A 17675-nucleotide genomic window follows, 5' to 3' on the forward strand; every position below is an offset into this window, starting at 1 on the left:
AAACTCCAAACTCTGCATCTACATGTGTGATGTCTAAATGCTGCTCAGTCCTTCCAGCTTTGTAGACTGCAACACACTTCTTTTTGTTGGACTGTCTCACTAGCTGGTAGCAGTTTTTCTCAACAGATATCCCAGTGCTGGCAAACCCAGCTTCTTGGGGGTCTCTAAGGGAATCCAGGCTTCACCTCCACAGTTTCACACAATGACTTCTCTGGGCATCCAGGTAGGGACATCCCTGCTAGATGCCTAGTCAGAAAGGAAGAATCGCTCTGACCAAAACCACCAAGTTCTGCTGCTGACTAAGGCTGGGCCTTGGCCCCCTTGTTCAATTACATCTTCACCAGCTTTCTGCTTTTTAATGTTTTCCTTCGCTACTGAAGCTTGACTGTCCTAGAACTTGCTTTGTCAACCAGGTTGACCTTGAACTCATAAATTTGTATGCCTCTGTTTCCTGAATGCTGGCACTAAAGGCATGTACTACTACACCTTATATGCCTGGAGCCAAACTGTTCTTTATTTTACTGTTGGAAGCTTAGCTGGATAGAGTTTTGGCCTGAGTTCACCACTCCCTTTATTCCTCTTAGCACCCAGATTTTCTTTAATCTGTTTATTTCATTGAACATAGGTTTTAGCTCCATTCTTCCTGGTACCCCCTTTTGTAACTTTCCTTACTCAGCTTGCTCCTTTTCATTATAGATCTTTGTAAGGATGGCCATTAAGAACTACCTGACAGTACTCCACACTAGGTTGTTTTGAAATCTTCTTTGCTAATAAAATTAATCCAAAACCTAAGCTTCAGACAAACTTTATGGAAAATGGCAAAAAGCAGCCACATTCTTCAACAAAGAATCACAAGAACAGTCTCTAGGCCACATACTGAAATTCTTCTCCTCTTAAGTTAGGCCCCCACAGTTCAAATCACCCTCTGTACCACTGCCTTACATGTTCTTTCTAGGACAACCCATCAAGCCCTACTTAAATCATCCAACTTTTTTTTAATCCAAAGTCCACAAACAAAAAAAAAATCAGGCCTATCACAATACCCCACTACTGGTATCAACTCAGAGTTTTATTGCGGTGAAGAGACAACATGACCAAATCAATTCTTGTAAAAGAAAACATTTAACTTGGACATGGCACATAGTTACAGGGGTTTCATTCATTATCATGATGTTAGGAAGCATCGTAGCGTGTAGACAGTCATGCTGCTAGAGAAACCTGGAGCTCTACTTCTTGATCTCAGGCAGCAGCAGGAGACTGAGTGCCACACTGGGTGTAGCTTCAGCATAGGAGACCTCAAAGCTCAAACCCACAGTGACACACTTCTTCCTACAAGGCCACACCTACTTCAACAAGGCCAAACCTCCTAATAGTGCCACTCCCTATGGGCTAAGCAAACACATAAGTCTATGAAGGCTATAACTATTCAAATCACCACAGCAGGATTATCTCATCCCTTATGGTTAATACGCTGCAAAATAAGGGATTAAGACATCAGGACATTGATGAGGCAAGACCAGGACCTGTCAGCATGGGACCTGAGTCATCTATCTGGTCTTGGAAGGAGATTTGGTAACCCAAGGTGTCTAGAAGGCCATCTATAACTATATAAACCTGGCTCCGGGAGTCTTAGGCCTTATGATTACTTGATATCAGGAGACTTTTGGGGAAAGAAAAAAGGTATCTCATTGCCTAGATAGGACAATCTCCTGAGAAAAACTTGCTGTTAAGAGATATTTTGCCCCTCTTAGTGCTGGTAGTTTAAATTAGGATCCTCCCTTATGCTAAGCAAGCACTCTAGTACTGAGATATAACCTCAGCCCTTGTTCTAGGGATTTTACAAAATAACATATAGTCATTCTCAAATGCATGTGTGAGGAGTAGTCTCCTGGGCCACTGCTGGCAGTAACTAGAGAAAAAGCCCTACTCTGCTCTGTCAGAAATCCTGCCTGCCTTCCACACTGTATTCTATCCCAGTTGATTAGCCTTCTTTTTAAAGCTACATACGTGTGTTTTGTCTGTATGTATGTTTGTGCACCATTTGAGGGTGTATGATGCTTTGGGACAGGAGTTATAAATGATTGTAAGCTACCATGTGAGGGATGGGAGTCGAACCCTAGTACTCTGAAAGAGGAGTCAATGTTCTTAACTGCCAAGCCATTTCTCCAGTCCCTTATTTGAATTCTTTTGATGGAGATGACAAGGTTTGTGAAGCCAAAGAGAATTCAGAAAGAGATCTTCAGCGATAGTTTAAAAACAAAAACATGAACAAATAAAAAAAAATCTCGAAATTACACTAAAACAGCTCTCACCTCAAAATAAGTAAGAGATGTTTATTCTGGAGCCAAACGTGAATGATCATGACTTAGAAACACAGACTTAGGTGACAGATGTGTTTGTGAGTACATCAGGGAGACAGATTACGGCAAAACGGGGAAGTCTTGGCTCTAATGCTTCAAATGCCCTCTGACAGCGTTCTTAGACTTTGGTAGAAGCTAGTGGTCAGTTAGAATGTCTCACATGCTAGTCACAAGGATGTTAGATGAAACGGATGTAAGCAATGAATAGATATTAAGAAGGCTAAGACAGCTCCAGACAACTTGGTTCAGTATTTGCAAGATTCCACTCTCTTCACGGTCAATAAAGTTCTGACTTGTAGGTATGACTTCTTCTGCAAAACTTTAGTTCACATCAATAAGGTTCCTTAGAGATGGGAAGGAATCAGGCAAGCCTTCTAAGAAGCAGGCTGCTGCTGCTGCTCCAACCACACATCAAGTACACGGGCTTCTTCAGTCATTACCGTCAGCCACTTCCAGAATGGGTCCTCTTGTGCCTCCCACATTTATTTATTAAGAACAAACATAACAGGATGTAAAATCCCTAGATATTGTATTTTACCCCAAATCCAGGCCTGAAATAAGCCCTCAGTACTGAAAGGCTATTAGATGTACGGGCTTAAACTAAGCCTATGTTTCCCCAATGGGACACCACAGGTAGTGCAGGAAATAGTTTGCAGAAAAGGATCTGTTGTCAGTTTAAGCTTTAAGCATTATCTTTATCTTAAGGTCACCTAGCTACGTTTATGCACTACCCTTCTGGTTCACGATTGGGGCAGAGACTTGCCTAAATCATTTCTAGTTCTTTCTGTTTTCTCTCCTTTAGCCTCTGCAGCCACAAAATATTGATGGCCTCTGCTGTTCTTAACTGGCCTAGACACACGCTCTTCACCAGCCCCAATCCATTGCACTCCTGAACATATCCTTCAACCCAATAAAGTGATTCTTTGCATAATTCCGTCTACACACGTGTTCAACACACAGTCCTAGGTTGGCCCTGGTCTCTTGGTCTACAAAGAGGCTATCAGTAGGAGCTGGTGCCCTAGGATGGAGACAAAGGGCTGAGGAAATGGGGGCAAGGAAAAACACACTGATCTTAGGAAATGAACCAGAATAATATGTGAGGCTCTGATATTCATCAGCTCAAAGAAACAGGATAAAAAGAATTGCTAAATGTTTGGGCTGGAGTATTCATTATGATACCATTAAAATAATGCCCAATATTCATTTAGTTTAAATGTACTATGTATTAATTTAACTGTACAAATTAGTACAAGTACAGCCTCCGACTCTGAAATTAGCTTGGACCCACCCTGAGAAGGGATACAGATAGCCTCAGGAGCCTGAGAGGAAATATTCTCAACGAAATTTTCAAAGCACCTATTTGGGTGATTCTTCATCATGTGGGCTTGCTGGGGGTGAGAATAAGCAAGATAAGACATCCTTGCATGCTGTATTTTAATCTGCTTGGCTATGGTCTTAAGTCATTCTACCTTACATAATATAGCAGGCTAAGGACCATTTCAATTAATTTCTTCATTTAAATGACTTCGGGTCTAGAAATGTCAAAGTCATGTTTTTAAAGTTGTGCTTGATGAAGCCACGATTGACTCCATTGGAAGCTTTACCCAGGATTCTATAGTATGATAGCATAAACTTGATCATGTTTTAGGAGGAACAGCATCTACGAGCATCTACTTTTAAATCTTTTTACCTAGTAACCTTTTTTATTTTTTTTTCATTTTATCATTCAGCAGAATGTCTTAGATCTATTTCCTCCTTGAAATTAAACATGTCAAAGGTTGGTTAACTCTAAACTGGGGAGATGGCTCAGTGAGTAAAGTGCTTGCTGTGTAAGGGTGAGGATCTGAATTCGAATCCCTCCTACTCACATAAAGCCAGCTCTAGTGCCCACTTATCATCCCAGAGAGGGTACAGTAAGACTGGGAGGCAGAGACAAGGGAACCCTTGGCATGACATGAGCCAGCTGGGCCCCAGTGTCGTGTTAAACAAAAGACTGTCACAAAAGAGGTAGAAGTTCAACACAGACACCCAAAGTTGTCCTCTGACCTTCACATATACATAATGCCACAAGCTTGTGTGCACGAAGACATACACACTACACATACTACAACTTTAAAAAAAGATTGATTTCAACAACAAATCAAGTCCCTGCCACAGGTAACTCTTAAACCACACCAAATTGAGTGAATTGCTACATAAATCTTCAAAGTGAAGACCAATGGAGAACTAAAGACAGAGCCTGTTACGGTCGAAAGGCAGGCTTAGCTTCATTAGGCAAAGCTATTTGCTTTGTATTTTAAAATATGCAATGGGCACTTACATAATGCCATGGTCTCTGCCAAGTGTTACCCAGGGGCAGGAATTCTTGTGTCCAAGGATGAGACTTTGCCCTCTGGCTCTCATGTTCCAATTCAGAGGGTTTTATGACCCAGCTACCAGACTTGTTTCCACTTCAACTCAGTTAAATTACACATGCCTTTATCACTGCACACTGTGCCAGGCCCCAGGGAGAATACAGAAGAAAGAGTGCATTATACTAGACCGATCGCTTGTTAACCCTTCCCTTTCTGGGCACCACCCTATCTGAACCTGGACAGCATCACTGTATACACTGCCACGCAGGATTGCAAGCACAACTCATGTAGATTTTTCCATAGTTACTCTTCAGATCTGCTCTGCAACCCTGTGCTCCTCATACTCAGCAGGAATGGACAGAAAGAGGCATCCCACGAGCTCAAATGGCTGCCCATTTCATTCTACCTTGGTTTGAAGAGCAGCATAAAGTTCTGTGGAACAGTTAGGTGTCTAAAGTCCACACTCCTTTACAGTTCAAACTCTCTTAGCCTACCCATTCCATTTCACTACACTCATACACCCGCTTCATGACCTAGTACCTACATCAAGACCCAAGACCTCTCTGCCCAAGCAGTCCAGATGACCTCTTGTGCCCCAACCATCCCCCGCCCTGACACAAGCTGTCTAAGGAGTGACTGTTGGGGGAAATTATGAAAGACTCCAGTGAGAAGCAACTTCCTCTCTTAACACACGCACCCTCAATCTAGGAGTCTCATGATTTTGCTAATCTAACCTCATGCTGACACAGGACTTGTTTGCTATCTAACAAGTCCCCAGGGAAATTAAAAAAAAAAACAAACATTATGATAGATTCCCTAGAGGCTGCCATTATGAATTGTATCCCTGCCCAACCTACATTATAACTTCTTTGACAGAAATTACCATGTCCCGAAATTTCTTATCTTTTGTGGCTTTCCAATGACTTGGCTGTGAGTCATGCTCATTTAGTAGTTCCAAATGTCAAGAAGAATTAGGACTTTCCCTCAGCAGGTTTCTATCAATGAAGCTAGCTTTTTAAATTTGTTAGGTGTTCTTAATTGTTGAGATCCACAAAGATCAACCACGGAAATCACAAAGGCCCCTGTAGTCCTTCCTATGTCCCTCCATCTTTGTGTCTCTGGCTTTTGCCTTGATGAGGACTGTGAGGATGGAAATAGGTGATACATTAAATTCTGACATTCGCCTCGAGGGCAGGACTTTTCTGATATTTCAGAGGATAACTCTAACCAGATTCCTCTGTAGTTCTTACCAACTACTGCTACATGGACTCAGATCTCTCTGGGTCTCTCTCTCTCTCTCTCTCTCTCTCTCTCTCTCTCTCTCTCTCTCTCTCACACACACACACACACACACACACACGCCCAAGAACTCAATTTAATGCTCAGCAAGAAATTTATTGTTCTATTTTAGTTGCTTTCATAAAATCATTGAAATTAAAACTTTTAAGTAAGCCTATTTTTCACATGTCATATGGTCAGACACATGGACCTTGTCTGAAAATTCTATAAATTTAAGATGTATGCTGTGGTCATAAGGGTAAGATTAGCATGGAGATGAGTCACGTGCCTCTCATTCTGAGAGAGGTTTGATAACATGTCATCACCATTACAATATAGAAGGTGGCATACTTCTTGTTACTTGGATAAATTTCTTTTAGTGTTCTAAATCATGGTTCTAAAATGTTATTAGAGGTAGAAAGTTTGGTGGCAATCAACATCAAATAGTACCCCACAGGGACCACCCTTCAAGTTCCGAATACTTGAGCATGTCAAAGCGCACAGTAACATTTCTAATGGCGTGGCTGGGGAATGTTGTACATGTGAATACAGTGTACATGCAGAAGCCGGAGGGGACATCAGGTCTGCTGCACTACTGTGAGAAACAAGTACCTACAGGTGCAGTTCCTGGACACTGCCTTGTCCAGGAACTATTCTATTAAACGCCTTAGAATTGCCTAAAGTACTGAAATTAAGGAGAATGATTCCTGCCAGTCATGCTAATATTCATTATGTTAAATGGTAGCCCAAAAAAGTCAGGTAAGACTTTAAATATTTTTACGATACCAATATTCCCACACTTATTTTTTTAAAGCTAACAAAAAAAAATCTAATCAAACAAGAATGAAAAACAAAGCAGGGAGCATTGGGGGTGAAACCAATCATATGTCCATGGCCCTCAAGAAGAAAACTGCAACATTTGAAACCCACACATTTGTCCAACTTCCTAAATGGCTTGGTGCTAGGGTAAGCCTTAAAAAGATTTCATATGGACTAAGAAAGAGGAGTGCATACAGTAGAAATACTAATGGGATGTAAAAGCTGACAGCTCAGTCATATTTACTAGGAAGTTTTACCATAGCGGGGTCAGCTGCAGGACGGAATGAAATAATGAAGAATGTCAATAGAAAATCGCATTGGGAATGACGGGAGAAACGGGTTTTAATCAAGTCCTAAGGAACTGAAAACCAAGGTAAGGAACGAAACTAAGAGTTTACTTACCAAGCACGCAGTAAGAGCTTATCAGATGTTGGGTGACCCCAGTAGGCAAAAGCCAGGCATGGCCACTGTCTGCAGCCTGATGCATAAATTTAGGGTAGAAGTAGGAAGGATGGCTCTGGGTGGATGACTGCTTTCAAAATTCTGAAAACTTGTTCTCTTATTTCCTTATCCTGGACCATGATAGAGTTGATTGATTTTATTGGTTCTAGAACCACAGGAGTGGTCAATGATGTCGAGTTCTCTAAATTTCTCCCATGGTATTATGAAATGGCACCAGAATCTAGCTAGGCTTTGATCCCCAGTGCTTTGTGAGCGTGTGACACTTCATTCCGTGCTTGTGAAACAGCCTCCTGTTTACCCTTGGTTCTTTGGTAAAACTTCAGAGGAAGGACTTGATTTAGGCACTTCCTAATGTAAGCTCTGTGAAGATGGCATGCATCTTAAGGCTATGTCAAAATAACGATTTGGCATTTAATGTTTAATCAATGGTAGCAATGCCTATCTGTAAAATGTTATATTGTGAAAATACTTATCATTTTTTTCCGTCTTATGAATCAAACATACCTTTGCATCAGCAGAATTTAATTCAAATTGTAACAGTGTAAAGAAAGAAAGAGATCTAAAAGTGCACCGTCTTTTCCAAAAGAAATCAGCAGTCCTGGCAAAGGAAGATCCAGCATCTTATCAGTGTCACCTGTCACTATCACAGGATCCTGCCAGACCATGTCTTCCATACCATCCAGACACTGATGAAAACTGGTGGCCTTCTGGAGCTAAAAAAATCTCATCTTCTTCAGTGTGTAATAAACTACTTAATGTTCAGGACTTCCCACCCTAAAGAGGTTCGAAATTTTAATGTTGGTTAGTTATAACTACCATTATTATTTTGAAAAAAAGACTTAATTTTTTTCAAGCCTGGTAAAACCTATCGCTGTTATTTATTAATTTAACCCATTAAGTATTTTTTTTACCAAATACCACCATTCTCTGTCTACATGGAACAATGAATCAGTTAGTCTGCCAGTGACATTCTTCTTAAAAATGATCATGAATCCTCCCAACGATGGAAATAGAAATTTTTTATTCTGAGGATCTGGTCTATACTACTAATCAATTCTTTCATATGCTTATATGAACACCCACAAAAATGCATGTTTCAATACCTTACCATGCATGACCCAAGAACCATCCTAGGTACCAAGAATGTGACAACTGCCCATCTTCACAGAACTTACACTAGGAAGTACCTAAAGGTACCCTGTATTGGGAAGACGAGTTAAAAAAAAAACCTATATGCATGTATGTATGTAGTGTACGTATGTATGTTTGCATGTATGTGTTTAAAGCAAACAAACACAGCAGCAAGAATCAGTGAAAAGAAACAAAGTGTAACAGGAGACACTGAGTACTGTGAGTTTTTGTTTTGTTTTGGACAGAGAGGTGGGGACCCAATTTTAAATCTGGCAACTGAATAAGAAGACAGGGGAAAATGTTGAACCTGTGAGAATGATGGGGTTGGTGGTGGTGGTAGGGGAAAAGTCAGATGGACCCATCTGGACATAAAAGTACTTGTTAACAGAGAAGGCCAAGAATATGAAGACCCTGGGATGGGAACAAGCCTGAAGAGAGATCCTGGGAGTAGAGGGGAGTGGTCTTCTAGTGTATCTGAGGGGGAGTGAACAAGTGGCAGAGGTGGTGAGGCCCTTGTGGCTCTTGGACTTCTAGAATGGGAACATCAGACGGTGTAGAAACAGCCCTAGTCACACTGGTACCCGAAAAGCACAGCGATCCTGTTAAAAATAAGTCTGAAAGTTCAGCTAGTGAGATGAATGTGTTATCTGTGAGGTATCTAGAAGCTTGCTTAGTTAAGAGGACAGACTCTCAACTCCCGACTGAGTCCAGGAAATGAGTTTACAAGGGAAAGACTTTAAACACTAAGCACAAGGGTGTAGAAGACACAGGAGAGATTTTTAAGAATCAGTTAAGTCTCGTACTGCCCATCCCACACGGGTACTGCGTGAAGGCTGTTCAGGAAAGCCTGGAAGTACAGTTTGGTCTCCCAGAGCTGCAATGGCTTCCAAATGTGCTAGGTTCAAACAGTGGCCCAAATCCTGTACTGTGGAATTACTCGATGTATCCAACGGGAAGCTATCGATGGAAAATACTGTGAATAGAGAGTTAAGAGACACAACAGCCACTCAGAATAGAAACAGGCTAAGAAGATTTCATGAACTGGGCTTGGATGTCCTCGGAGCGAACATTAGGAACACAGACCTCAGGCTACAGACTTTACTTTTAGATGTCTGAAATCACTCCATGTCTGACTTCATCTAATTTAAAGTCTAGAATGCTGTCCTGCAAAAAACACAAACTCTCCCTACTCCCCCCTCTTCTCTTCCCCTTCTGCCTCCCCGGGGACAGGTGAAAGTGAGATAGCTTTTAACTAAAGTCTTCCAAGATGAGTATCCTTTTTAAGGAAAAGCCAGCTTTTTAACTTCTAAGAGGCATAACCCACTTGGGATGGGGGGAAGCTGGGAGAGGTCACAAATGGGAATTTCCCGAGCAATAACGCAGCCTTTGGTGGTTCTAGACTGAGGAGGATTAAGGAAAGGCATCTTTAAGATGGGTTCCCTGGAAGGGAGGACAGACAAGCAAATCAAATTCTGGTATGGTAGTTTGCTCCAGGGTTAATCCCAGCTCTGGATGGGGCAGGGAAGGGAGGGGAGGGGAGGGGAGGGGAGGGGAGGGGAGGGGAGGCAAGGCAAGGGAAGCCGAGGCGAGGCGAGGGGAGGGGAGGGGAGGGGAGGGGAGGGGAGGCGAGGCGAGGCAAGGCAAGGCAAGGCAAGGGAAGGCGAGGCGAGGGGAGGGGAGGGGAGGGGAGGGGAGGCAAGGCAAGGCAAGGCAAGGGAAGGCGAAGAGGCGAGGGGAGGGGAGGGGAGGGGAGGGGAGGGGAGGGGAGGGGAGGGGAGGCAAGGCAAGGCAAGGGAAGGCGAGGCGAGGCGAGGGGAGGGGAGGGGAGGGGAGGGGAGGCGAGGCAAGGCAAGGCAAGGGAAGGCAAAGAGGCGAGGGGAGGGGAGGGGACGGGAGGGGAGGGGAAGGGAGGGGAGGGGAGGGGAGGCAAGGCAAGGCAAGGGGAGGCGAGGCGAGGGGAGGGGAGGGGAGGGGAGGGGAGGCAAGGCAAGGGAAGGCGAAGAGGGGAGGGGAGGGGAGGGGAGGGGAGGGGAGGCAAGGCAAGGCAAGGCAAGGGAAGGCGAGGCGAGGCGAGGGGAGGGGAGGGGAGGGGAGGCAAGGCAAGGCAAGGGAAGGCGAGGCGAGGCGAGGGGAGGGGAGGGGAGGGGAGGGGAGGCAAGGCAAGGCAAGGCAAGGGAAGGCAAAGAGGCGAGGGGAGGGGAGGGGACGGGAGGGGAGGGGACGGGAGGGGAGGGGAGGGGAGGGGAGGGGAGGCAAGGCAAGGCAAGGGAAGGCGAGGCGAGGGGAGGGGAGGGGAGGGGAGGGGAGGGGAGGCAAGGCAAGGGAAGGCGAAGAGGGGAGGGGAGGGGAGGGGAGGGAAGGGAAGGGAAGGGAAGGGAAGGGGAAGGAAGGGAAGGGAAGGGGAGGGAAGGGAAGGGAAGGGAAGGCATTGGAAGGGAGGTCCCTTACTCTTTAGATTTATCTGATCCATGGGCAGAATTGATCCGATGCACTTCTTTCCTTTTAGCTTGTTTGGAAGTCATGCCTGAGGCCCACCGGAGCAGCCTCCAGCAGGGCCGAATGAGAGAGCGCAACAAGGCCCTCAAGGCTTCCCGCGTCTGCTGTTGCCAGGAGACAGCGAGCGAGTTCTGAGAAACGGAAGGCTCCTCCCAGGCCGGCTGGCTGGAGGGCGGGCTCCGTTTGAAGACTCGGCTTTAGACCTAGGAGTTGGTGTCTAGGAGTTGGTGTCCCGGAAGGAACTGTGATGGGGCAAGCTTTGACAGGCTTAAATAGCTGCTGACGGGATTCTGCAACATGCTATGCCTGGATCTGTGACTCTGAACCTTAGACACAGACTCTCTCCGCTTTTTAACTAAGAGAATACAGACACTATCGTTGTCACACTCCGGGTGTTCTCTTAGCTGAACATAGCAGTTCCTTCATTAAATACTACTGAGTTTACCAAAGGCTTAGACAACAGCAAAAACAAAAAACAAAAACGGTGGATCTAGGAAGGAATCCATTTGTGTATACGTTGAGATAAACCAGTGTGTCTTTGTCTGGTGAGATGAAAGGATTAATGTGGTGGTGGAATGGAGGGATGTTGAAGAATGCTGGACAGTGGGGAATCTAAGTAAACCCAAGATCTTTTATAGCTCTGTATTGGTGCCGAGGCCGTCTGTGCAGTTTGGATTTAGGGGTGGTTCTCTTTGAGCCTCCTTTGCCCATTTGTTACCGGGTGATGGTTTCATCTACTCTAAGGATAAAATGGATATAAAGTGTTCAGCACAACATGCCAGACGCTTTATGTACCCTTTGGGAGCAAGCAGATAAAACAAATGAGTGTGGCCAACCTGCTAAATACAGAGCTGTGGATCCTATACTCAACTAAGAAATGCTTGTTTTGGGGTGGGGGTGGGGCGGGTGGTGTCGTCAGGAGCATGTGCAGACAGCAGCCCAAGCCTTCAGGATAATTCCTCTGGCAGCGCCGCTGTAACTGAGTGTGACGAAGATACAGACTCTTTACATGAAGAGAAAGACAACTGCTCTGGGCTCAGAGATGAAGACAATCAAGAGAACTACCCACGGGTGGCAGCTCAAATAGAGCTGCCCTCCCACGAGGCCCTGCAACATGTAGAACAGGCCCTGTTAGCGGATGGAGTGCTGAGAACCAGGATGGGCAACTTCAAGTCCCGAAAGCCCAAATCCACCCTCAGAGCCGAGAGTGGCTGGAACCACGGAGAAAGCCAGTTACGAAGATAGTTCTATATTGCAGTAACCATATGAATTCAGCCCACCGTCAAGAATGCTCAGCACTTGAAAGAAGTGCGTCCTCTGTGCGGCTCTTCCACTGCGCCTGCATCCGTCCATTGGGTTTCAAGATTTTATGCTTCCTTCAGTAAGTCCCAGAGATAAATAAATAAATAAATAAATAAATAAATAAATAAATAAATAAAATGCTTATTCTGGAAAACCGCCACTCACAGAGACAAAACATTACTTTTTCAGCCCTTTGTAACTTCAGGTCAAATTCGACCTAGTTCCCTGAGGTTTAGAACATGCAAGTGGCCTTTCTCGTAAACCCGGAAGTACTAAGCGTGCTTAAGTTGAATGATTCCCTCCGTTCTTCAGACTAAGAACATGAGTCTACCATCATGTGAAAAGCAGCTTCTTAAAAATTATGTCTTTCAACTCTGACAAGTGACTGCCCAGCTCTCTCCAATCAGCAGAACCTGGGCTGTCAAAGGACTGTAGTCAATATCGTTGAGACATACATACATACATACATACATACATACATACATACATACATACTACATACAACCACATAACGACTTCATATTTTATATATAAAATAAATTGGGCGCCCCACCCCCAAATCCTTCCTTTAAACTGCATTGTTCACAGACAATGGAAGCCCACCCCACTCTTTGTGAGCCTATTTCTAGAATTTCCATAGAATTCTTCTAAATGAATACAGAGTAAATGGTGCAAAAAGAATATTGGCAGCAAATTTAATGAAGGAATAAGGTACATCACCACAACTTGATACAAATGATGCAGGGAAATGGCTTAACCACACAGAAGGGTAATTTTAATTCTGAGCCACGGATGTTCTTGACATGCTCGCCCATGGCTGTAAACGCCAAGACCCTGAGAGGAGAAACACTCTTCAAATCACAACAATCACATGCCAAACAAATCCAACCAAAACACATTTTACGTATAAAGAACCCCAGACCTAGAGGAACAAAATGTCTTGCAGGAAATCACAACACCACACACTGTCCTTTTGGAGTAATAGTTAAAACACCAGCTGTGATTGGCGGCATGGCCGCTACGGGCCTGATTTGGAAAAGGGTGCTGGTTCCTTTAGCGATGACCCTGAATTTAAACGCTGGTTCTTGTTCCCTGAGTGCTTGTGGGTCAGATGTCTAACTTCCATTTTCTTTATTAGTAAAATAGTGAAGAAAAGGGATGTGAAGACTGAAGTGACCACTTCCTGTCGCCAGGTGGGACTTCCGAGGGAGAGGGACACCAACATACCCACAAAACCTTCCACCCAAAATTTGTCTTGCCTACAAGATATGTAGGGATTAAAGATGGACCAGAGATTAAAGGAATGGCCAACCAATGACTGGCCTAACTTGAGACCCATCTGACGGGAGAGAGCCAAACTGGGACACTATTAACGATACTCTGCTAGGCTTGCAGACAGGAGTCCAGCATAGCTGTCTTTCTGAGAGGCTTCATCCAGTAGCTACGGAAAAAGATGCAGAGACCCAGAGCCAACACTAGGAGGAGCTCGGGGAGTCTTGTGGAAGAGTGGGGGATTGGATTGAGGGAGCCTGAGAGATTGAGGACACCACAAGAAAACCTAGAGACTACTAACCTGGGCCCAAAGGGTCTCCCAGAGACTGAACCACCAACCAAAGAGCGCGCTTGGGCTGGATCTAAGCCTAGGTATTTGTAGCAGTTGCACAGCTTGGTTTTCATGCGGGTCCCCAAGAACTGGAATGGGGGCTGTCTCTGACTCTGTTCCCTGCCTTTGGACCCCCCTCTGCTAGATGGACTGTCTTGTCCAGCCTCAGTGGGAGAGGGTTTGCTTAGACCTGCTGTGACTTGATGTTCCAGGGTGGGTTGGTCCCCGTGGGGGACTTCCCCTTTTCTGAGAAGTAGGGAAAGTGGTACTAGGGGGGAAAAGGAATGTGAGCATGAGACTCGATGCAGAGTGCATAAATAAATAAAAATATTAAGGAAGAATGATACCACAAATGAACTTGACATGTCCCAAGCACTCTGGAGGGTGACAGTATTATCCTACAGGTAAAGAAGCTGCATTGCAGAGGGGAAATGGAACAGGTAGTGGGTAGAACAGTACGGGGCAGGTCATGCCTCGTCACTCTCTCAGGCTACCCTCTGGTCACATTGCATCATCTGGGCAGTTGCCTTGGGTTTCAGTTTAGGGAATTTCAAACCTGCTTTCTATTGGACATCTTTCAGAGACTGGAAAAAAAAAGTATTATTTCTATTGCTGCTGTTGTTACTATTATTTTTGGGTTTTGTTTTGGATGTTCTCAAAATAATAGCAGTAATAATGTAATTATTACTGTTAAGCACGTAGTCACTGCCCCTGTTAGACTTAGAGGGAAGAGAGATTTGACTGAGGGCAGCAGTAGCCCAGCCTCGTAGGGAAGTGGTTAGAAAGGCACACTTCCTTCTATCAACGGAAACAGAGCAAGCCTCTGAGGATCTGCCTAAATGAGGAATCAAACTTCGGTACAGACTATCTCCCGAACACTTTTTAAATTATTATTATGAGCTTTAGAGTTTACAATAAACCATATAGTCAATATGGTTCCAGAAAGCTAAGTGTAAACCCATGATATTCTGGGTTTTTTTTTTTTTAATCCTTACTTGTGGGTCAGTTTTTCTCACTAGTAGAACTACAGGATCACCCAAAGCAGGAATTATCTTTTCAACAAACTCAGTTGGAACCTTCAAAAGCCCTAAACTCCTACTGAATGGTTCTCACCACTGCTCAGCACTTGTCTCGGGCTTGGCACACGTCCAGGAGCCTTTACTCTCTGAACTTACAACGTGGGATTACTACCAGCCCATTTTACAGAGAGGGAAAGTAAACCGTCCAAAGGCAAAGTAACTTATTTGAAATCTAAAGCATCCAAGAGCTCAGGAAATGGAACTAGAATATAACTTTGATTCACAGTACAGATTCATAAGCAACCTGCCCCCTTCCTCTTTCAGTTAAAAGGAGTTTGTAGTCCTTTTTTTGGTAGTCGTTCTTTGCTGCACCAAAAATCAAAAAAATCCAAAGTCTTAGGCATGAAAAGTGAATTCCAGAGAGCTACATCCCCATCCTTAAATTGAATAAACTGAGGATGTTTAAAAATGGCTTTGATAAATCACAATTTTAACTCAGCCATTTTTCCTAGTGCTCAGCCTCCTCCACATTTGCAGTGGGAGATCTGGGTTCTGTTTGTGTCAAAACCATGTAGCCGGGGGGGGGGGGGGTCAAAGAACTTGACAGGTTGTGTTGATGCTCTTAGTTGAGTCTTGAAAAGTAAATATTAACGCTACAGAAATGCATGAGTTTCAATATATTTTTTGTCTTTGTTTGCATTGTATAACTTTAACGAGTGAGTTTAAAATTATTTAATTTCCTTAGAAAAATAGCACCATTTGGGAAAAAAAAACTGGTGTTATGAAGAACATAAATGCACTGTTTTTATTTTTATTTTTATTTTATATAATTTAAATTGACTTTTCCCACGTCTTTAAGTTTGAAACTGTTAAGCTGAATAAAAACTTAAGCTGCAAATCGATAACTTCGCTACATTACAAGGAGCATAGAAATGTTTACAAACGGCTTACAGAATTGCATGTGCAGGGTCCATCCACACCACACTTGTAATTGCACAGAACCCATGCCAGCTCAGAGTTTAGGTGTACACACGTACCCAGCCGAGTGTTTTTAGAGTAACTACTGCACAAATTGACAATAGGTCATAGGTCATTCTCTCTCTCTCCCCCCCTTTTGCTTCCCTTTTCTTTTTCTCCCCTATTTCCTTTCCTTCCCCCTACCCCCTAACTCATGAAAAGACTCTATGGACTGAAAAGCCCCAGGCTGAAAGGACTGAACTGCCTTGATTGACATGGGGAAGGGGGTTAGTAGACTGTGTATCGGCAGCACAGGCTGCAGCTCGACGTGTGGGTCTGATGGCCAACGTGCAGGGCAGAAGCATTTTTGCACACTGTTTGTTTTCCTGTCTTGCACTTACAAATAAGGTCTATGGGAGTAGCATGGAAAACGGTTGTTGTTTTTCCCTTTTTCTTTTTTAATTGCTTTTGTTTAAAATTTGATCGCCTTAACTACTGTAAACATAGCCTATTTATGTGCTTAAGATACTGAATGGAAAACTCCATTGTGTGTTGCTGGACTGTTTTGGAAATATTTGGTCAAATGTATGTTAATTTGGCTGTAATGGCATTTAAAGCAAGCAAACAAACAAACAAAAAAAGCTGTGAAAATGGCCTTGGAGCATTATCTTTAGTTACTTGAAGAGTTTCTGGGTTTTTTTTTTAATACAGTTTATGTTAAAATAATCTTTATTAATTTAGAGAAGACAATCAATGTCTGTGAAAGAACGGACTCTTTGGATTTTTTTTTTTTGTGGTCATTGTGAGTGATTGCTTTTTCTTTTCCTTAGTTTCACATTCTTCCTTTGTTGTAAATCTTAGACTGACATCTAGCTTTGACAATCATAGTATGTTTTATTTCCTGAGGGGGAATAACTTACAATACTGTTTAGTTTTGTACTATTGGTGTGTTGGTGAATTTTTAAACTGTGTGCTAACTGCAATAAATTATATGAACTGAGAAAAAAAAAAAACGAAAAAAAAAACCATGTAGCCCTGGCCCGAATGCTTATGAGGCGATAGACTTTAGCTCTAGTGCTGTTTGAAATTAAATTCTGAATATAGGTTCATTTAGGCAAGGGAAGCAGAAAATAAGGTATTAGTCCCTAGCTAGGCATGCTAATGTTAAGTCGTTAATCCCATCCTCTAGGAAGCATGGCTTTCTGTGAGTTTGAAGATACCTTGGACTGAGATAGTTTGTCCAAAGACAGTTAGGCTTGCCTAGTTGCGACCCTGATTCAAAACAGCAACAGGAATAATATAAAAAAGTGGTGTTTTCTCCTAACAGACCTTGTGGTGTTTGAATAGCTTCCCCCATCCCCGCCCTCAGCCCATAAAAGAACGTTTGAATGCTTGACAGTAGGGAGTAGCACTGTTAGGAGGTGTGGCCTTGTTAGAGGAAGTATGTCACTATGTGGGCGGGGCTTTGAGGTCTGCTGCGCTCAGGCTTTGCCCAATGCGGAGAGAGTTTCCTCCTGGCTGCCTTTTGGAATAAGATGTAGAACCCATGGCTTTTCTAGCACCATGTCTACCTGCAGTGCCCTCTTTCCTGCCACGATGATAATGGACTGGACTTCTGAAACTGTAAGCCAGCCCCAACTAAATGTTTTTCTTTACAAGAGTTGTCTTGGTCATAGTGTCTGTTCACAGCAATGCAAATCCCAACGGAGACAGACTTCATACATAATACTTAAGACTTCATACATTGAAAGACCATAGTATTTTCAATAGCAGCATCCCAGGGGGAAAAATATCTCAAGAACATTCATAGAACCACAGAAACATCCAGTACCAAAATTGTATAATTAGCAATTATTGATAGCCAATAAAAAAAAAAAAAACAGTAGGCAGGAAG

The 17675-nt window shown here is 43.5% G+C and overlaps 1 protein-coding gene across 14 annotated transcripts in view; it reads right to left on the minus strand.

Moving 5' to 3' along the window:
- Adgb (androglobin) overlaps positions 1–11027 on the minus strand; it is a 143240-nt gene extending 132213 nt beyond the window's left edge. For 8 of the 14 annotated variants that reach the window (XM_087651406.1, XM_087651353.1, XM_087651323.1 and 5 more), the window contains 1 exon segment: positions 10853–11003. Coding sequence is in view for 8 of the 14 variants with exons in the window: in XM_087651323.1 (XP_087507449.1) it covers positions 10853–10926 (74 nt within the window). In the remaining 6 variants the exon portion in view is untranslated. 14 annotated transcript variants of the gene reach the window in all.
- Positions 11028–17675: the final 6648 nt, after the last annotated feature.

This window comes from Rattus norvegicus, chromosome 1 (assembly GCF_021556685.1).
Source record: "Rattus norvegicus strain SHRSP/BbbUtx chromosome 1, alternate assembly SHRSP_T2T, whole genome shotgun sequence".
NCBI lineage: Eukaryota > Metazoa > Chordata > Mammalia > Rodentia > Muridae > Rattus > Rattus norvegicus.